Raw genomic sequence first — 5,999 nt, 5'->3', positions numbered from 1 at the left:
AGGTCAGGGCATGCACACCAAAATGCAAGCTATGGAAAGGGCAAGTGGCCGGCTCAAGAGGCGTGCAGGGTCTATGTTTTCCACGCATTTTGCTGAAGCTGAAAATTCTACCAGAGAGAAAATAAATTCAATATGAGTAGCAACCCTCTGAGAGGTAATGTCGCCAATCATACTACGCGACTCGAGGCAACAACATGCGCGCTTGCTTTGAATACAGCCTTGGCGAGAGTAAAGTCAGGAAAGACACCGTGATATGCAACATGCCTTGGAGACGGGTAACACGAAAAGCCAGGGGAGACAACTGCGGCTGGGACAGCTGCCCTCACCCAGGTGAGGAAGGGGTGGAAGCAAATGCTGTCCTTGCAGTCCACGAGTCTCTAAGGCTCATGTCCCACAAGGGGAAACCTGCTCTGCGTGTACAATCAGTAAAGACAACGTCACTCTGCTTCCTTGCTCACTACGAGCCTTTTGCTTCCTGTGTGTCCTTGTCCAGACTATGGGCCGGAAAGAGCAGCAGCTCTGAGCCCTGAGAGAAGGAGCTCTGAAAGAAAAGATGAGAAAGAACTTGGCATTTAGGCTACTGCATGGTTAAAGTACTAGTCAAACCCATCTTACCCATTTGTTCGATTTATTTAACTTCAAAGAGGTGCACACTAAAGCATTAAGATTTACTGGTTTGGATTCCTCTCTGTACAAGTTCTTTCAACCAGCTTGAATACACAAGGCTTTACAGATAGAAGCACTGAAATACAAGATAAAACAAATCTAAATTCCAAATCACTCCAAGAAGAAAAATTGTAGAAAATAATAAAAAAAAAAAAACCAAAACAAAACCAAAAACCAAAAAACTGCAGCACTCCTCAGGGAAGGGACAGACTGCACAAGGAGGAACACAAAGGGATGGAAGGCAAGCTAGTGTAGTCTCTGCCCAACGCTTCTCTGTGCTGGCGGCTCAGGGGATGGAGTTCAAAAGATCCTTGAGGAAGCTGTCGGGATCATTGATTTCTGATAAGAGTCCTTTAAACAAAAGAAGACAATACAGAATAATTAGATCAACGAAGCAGCTTCTCCTGCCCACATTAGGGATTTGCACTAGGGCATCTGTAAGTTGTTAATGGTAGCTGCAATGTTATTTAAAGTATGGACAAGATGAAGATAAACCCTTGTTGGATGCATGTGCAGAAGGGACCAAAGTGTGTACATTAAATCCATATGACACTTGCTCTTGTGCAACAGACATACTATAGGGACCTGGCTCCATAGGCAAGACAGTGAGACTGGCCTGGGACACTACTAACTCCTAACAGAAGTAAGAGTAGCCTTGCTGCACGTCAACTTTCAGCATCTCCCGACTCCTGGGGATACCAAACTCCCTACGACAGGAACGCTCACTGCACTGAACTGCTGCTTGTAGTACACGGTCACATCTGTTTATCAGCCTTCAAACCACATATACCCAAAACCACCTCTAAGCTCTAAGTGTGTGTTTAACAGCACAGGGGGAGGACTCGCAGGATCAGATGAGAGAAATTTTCCTGTCTGGGGATGCTCAAGCGTGTCTCCCAACTGTTTTTGAAATAGCTGAGGCAATAGCTGGACTGTCGAGATCTCCTCCGCTCGCTGCCTCGTACAAACAAGCTGCTGCAGCACTGTTGGGAATGCTGCTGTCTCAAGCAAGCGGCGGTCACGAGTTGCATAAGACAGTCTATAAAAGGGAAAGCGCACACTTACCAGCCACATCCAAAAACTCAGAAAATGTTTCAACTGGCATGAACTCCTCTTGGAAGGTTTTCAGGGCCTTGTCTGCAGCTTCGTGTATTGGCATGTCATTGTGTCGTATGAATTCAGCAAGAGAGTAGGACCAGCCTCCCTCTGTGTTACTGGTAGGCACCTTCTACAAGACAAGAAAATAGGACCAAATCAGTCCCCAAACAACCAAAACCCCTATTTAGAAGAGTAACTGCAAACCCTGATGCCTTTTCCCATTGCTCTTGGACTTATATTCCCTGCCTCGTGTAAACAAGCCCCACAGAAAAGGTACCCCATATATGACTTTTTAATCTTTTTGTACAGAATGCAAAAAGAGGTCACAGGCACTTTCTCGCTCTAATTTTTTAACCCCCCTTTGGAAGCGACAAGCTTCTTTCTGGTGGATGCCCCTACTTCCTCCTTTACTCAGCTGTTTCCCTGGTGCAGCTCTGAATGTCCTTGCTTTAGTGAACCACAAACAGAAAAAATAAGCAAATACACAATACAGGAGGAGTGCTGCAAACTGGACAAGTCTCTCATTTCTTCAGATACCAAATTGTACCCCTTGCAATAAGCACAGGCAGGCTCTTGCAGCCTTTCTGCTCATACAAGGTGAAGTTTTATGTTTACAAGGATCTTGGAAAAAGGGGCTGCAAACTCTGCCTTCTATTTCAAATGCATGTAGTTGGTCAGGTTAGAAAGCTGATACAGATGAAAGTCAACATTTTTTCTTACCTTGAACATGTTGTAAATGAGATCTACTAGGGCCCAGAAGAGAAGGCCAGAGCGGTACGTTGCGTATTCCTTCACTGTCTTATCTGCCAGTCTAGGAAGATAATGAAATCAATCTTTGAGTTAATCACTTTACTATGCTTTGGTAACCAATTTGATGAATAGCGCGGAAGCGGCCAGAAAGCCTATCAATAATACACACGGGGAATGGCTCTGAGCAAGCTTTGTTGTGTGCTCTTGGGCATAAACCAAACATTGGGCATCTGTCAGTTCCGTGCACCGATTCCTACGGCTAGGAAGTCGCTTTACCAGCTGTGCCTAGTGCAACCAAAGCAGTTAGCCAATAAACCTTATTCCACAGGAAGAAAACAAGCAGAGGGGGAAGTGGACAGCTAAGACTATGTAGGAAATCAACACCAAAGTCGGAAAAAACAACGCACCGCTCCCATTTGTATGCTCACTGAATGGAGTATAACAGATTCCTGAAGAAATAACTAAATTTCCGTTTCAGAATCAGTCTGTGTCAATGAGAGAGAACATGTTTTTGCTTCTAACTCACAAAAGTGTTTCTTAAACACTCTGAGGGAAATATTTTGTCCTTGAAATAGAGGAACTTCCATTTTTCCATCTTCTTGGTTACTTTATTGCCATGAAAGGACTTCTTTTGGAAATTCAGCATCTGGCTGAAGAAATGCTATAAAAGGTGCAGAGCTGTCCTGGGATAACAGCTCCCAAAGTTTACAGGATTAATCACAAACAGGTTCTGGCAAGGCAGAACCTTCTGCCAGAATCTCTAATGCGTTTGGAATTCTCTTGCATGTGTTTCTCAGGTACATCTGCTTCCATCACATGCTGTTTCCTGCTCGCCACTTAAAAGCTTGAGGGAAAAAAAAGAAAAGCCCTTTTTTATGCATCTAGAACTAGTTCAGCTGCCACTGACGCAAGTCAGCAAGACAAAAAGGTATCATCTCACCATGGGCCCAACTGCAATCGGCCTAAAAGCTGGGGTTTTGGGGAAATGAACACTTTTCTGCTGTTATTCTAAAAGGCTACATTTGTGTGTCTGCTCTTAAAACAGACGGCTTAGTAGGTGGCAGTCTGCTTGGGCAGCTAGGCTTAATTATTTAAAGGAAAACCAATTAGTAAAGGTGACTAAATTTCCACGGGAAGAACAGCAACTTAGAGCGAGGCTAATTCTAGACTCCCAAATACTGCAAGACAGAGTTTCTTTTTATGTGAATGGTTTTGATCTAATTGGAGTCTGCTCCTTTAATTGAAAACTAAAAGGCCCTTGTGGGTTAAGTCTGGTATCTACCTTCTGGAAGAGCTACTTCATGTAATAGCTGCCACGTTTTCATCATTGTAAGCTGGTTCAGGCTCATCAGCTATGCATGGATTGCCAGCAGAAAGTTAGACATTAACACTTTGGGAACCTCGCTTCTCTCATGAATATTTTAGAAAGGTCACAGTCGGGGGCAAAAGGAAAAAAAATCAAAAGGATATTTTCCTCCCAACTCCAGATGAAAGCTATACTTCAAAGTGTCTACAGGATTCTTCTAGCCAAAACTCTTGGTTCAGTAATAAGGAACAGGTAATCGGTCACTTGATTCAATCCTTTGGAATTTGTAAACTACATTTACAAAAAAAGAACAAACACAGAACTCCTATCCGTCCCAGTAATTTCATCTCTGCATTTAAATACAAAGTGTTTTTAAAACCCAGAAGGTTCTGAGTATCCCTCGCTTTGGTCTTGCAGACAAACTGCGATAGCTGTAGCTCCTGGCAGAGGCAGAAGACATTTTTGGCTAGATTCTCCTCAAATCTGCCTTATACCGACTATTCCAGCGGAGCAGCTAGATAAAACACCTAACCACAGGACAGGGCACAGGCAGTATTTGTTGCCTTCACTTAAGTACAAGGGAATGCAGAGTATTGCCTGCATCTTCATCCATAGGACCTACAGGCGCTTTTTAGGATCACAAGTTGATCCTCAGCTGTTTTTAGATGCACTGTTGGTTCCTACAGTGACTTCTCTCCATCTCCTCCAGTAAAGGTAGCAGCGAGTCCTTGCGTCTCTCTACCTTTGAGTGCACACCACCCCGATGCACTCTGAATGGTGGTGCTCCCAGGTAACACCCTTGTACTGCAGCTAACGTGGAATGCTAATTTTAATCTTTTGTATGCAGACTACTCTGATGTTACAGACGCTGGCTTCCTCTTTGCCTTAGCCTACAAATTCAAGGTATTGGCACTTATCTGCAGAGCATTTCACCATCCATCGCCCTCTTCTTGATTTTCTAAAAGGATAAGCAAGCACAGACCTTGGAAATAAGAATTGCCATATTTCTATTTCTGAGAGGTGTTATCAGTGGAAGGCTTTGTGCTCTCTTAGTCTGCAGGGATTAAAGAAAGCCCTTGAATAAACCTTGACAGAATTCCCGAGAACTATTTCTGAGTGTTTTCCCCTGAAATTCCAGAGATTGGATGGTTTAGCTGGAAGTTTCTTACTATGTCCGTTTCAATATGCCTTTATTACATACATGCTTATCTCCAAGTTGGGAAAGAAACAGAATCATTTACTGAGGGTTTTAAAAAAACACCAAACATCCACAGCAAACCCACACAGGGGCTTTGCTTTACCAGTCTCTGTCATGGGCCACGTGAAAAGCTGCACGCCCTTGTGTCTGAGAAAACAGACGTCCACGGTAATATCTCCTGTAACTGTTAAACTGCTAAATCTCCTGTTGAACCCCTCTTCCCAGAACTCAGCCACGGTGGTGGAAATAGGAGACACGAACAGAGAGCAGGCTGAGCTTAAACAGCAGAAACTAGCACAGAAATCAATACAGGAGCCCCTTTAAGGGCTCTTTCACTTTTGATGCCCCTAATAGCATTGATGCATGCTGTGTTGTGTGTTACTACAATGTAATGACTTTATCAAACACATAATTAATGTCATCAGAATAAGAATGCCCTTTAAGGCGACTTAGAATAATAATGAATTTATTACTAATTATGACAGCTATTTAAAATCATCTTTTCAGAAACTGGAATTCCCCTTCCTCCTCTGGAAATATGTGCTTTTGTTAGGCAGGCACAGACACTTATTCTTGTACTTCAAGTGCTTGACAGCTGCGATTGATTTTTTTTTTTTCTTTTTTAAAAGCAATGGCATTTGATTTCTATTTCTATTTTTCTATTTAAGGAAGCTGTGCACCGATCAAAAGAGCATAGAAACAGCTTCTTTAGCAAGGCGAGCATGCTAGCAGCTCTGAAACACGCAAGTATTTCACATACTACAGGATTTCACTCAAGGTGGGGGGAAATAAGTACCTTGCCCTTTTCTTACTTTTAGCTGTACTCCTAGGAAAAGCATCGTTTCCACCGATAAGCTGATTGAGCCACCCCAAAAAACACCTAGAACTGAATGCTCCTGCTCATACCTCTGCAATGCCGAGTACAAAGCTACTCAGAAGGGTTAATGTCTGCTGTTTTAAAATATGCAGGCTCCTTTCCTT

The 5,999-nt window shown here is 43.2% G+C and overlaps 1 protein-coding gene across 1 annotated transcript in view; it reads right to left on the bottom strand.

Moving 5' to 3' along the window:
* Nucleotides 1-611: 611 nt before the first annotated feature.
* Nucleotides 612-5,999, bottom strand: part of UBR4 (ubiquitin protein ligase E3 component n-recognin 4) — a gene marked incomplete at its 5' end in the record, with an annotated part of 74,255 nt that continues 68,867 nt past the window's right edge. The window contains 3 exon segments of the mRNA XM_010284089.1: nt 612-1,017; nt 1,732-1,894; nt 2,485-2,575. Coding sequence (XP_010282391.1) covers nt 953-1,017; nt 1,732-1,894; nt 2,485-2,575 — 319 coding nt within the window.

This window comes from Phaethon lepturus, unplaced genomic scaffold (assembly GCF_000687285.1).
Source record: "Phaethon lepturus isolate BGI_N335 unplaced genomic scaffold, ASM68728v1 scaffold17793, whole genome shotgun sequence".
NCBI lineage: Eukaryota > Metazoa > Chordata > Aves > Phaethontiformes > Phaethontidae > Phaethon > Phaethon lepturus.
This window is presented reverse-complemented; position numbering and strand designations above follow the sequence as displayed.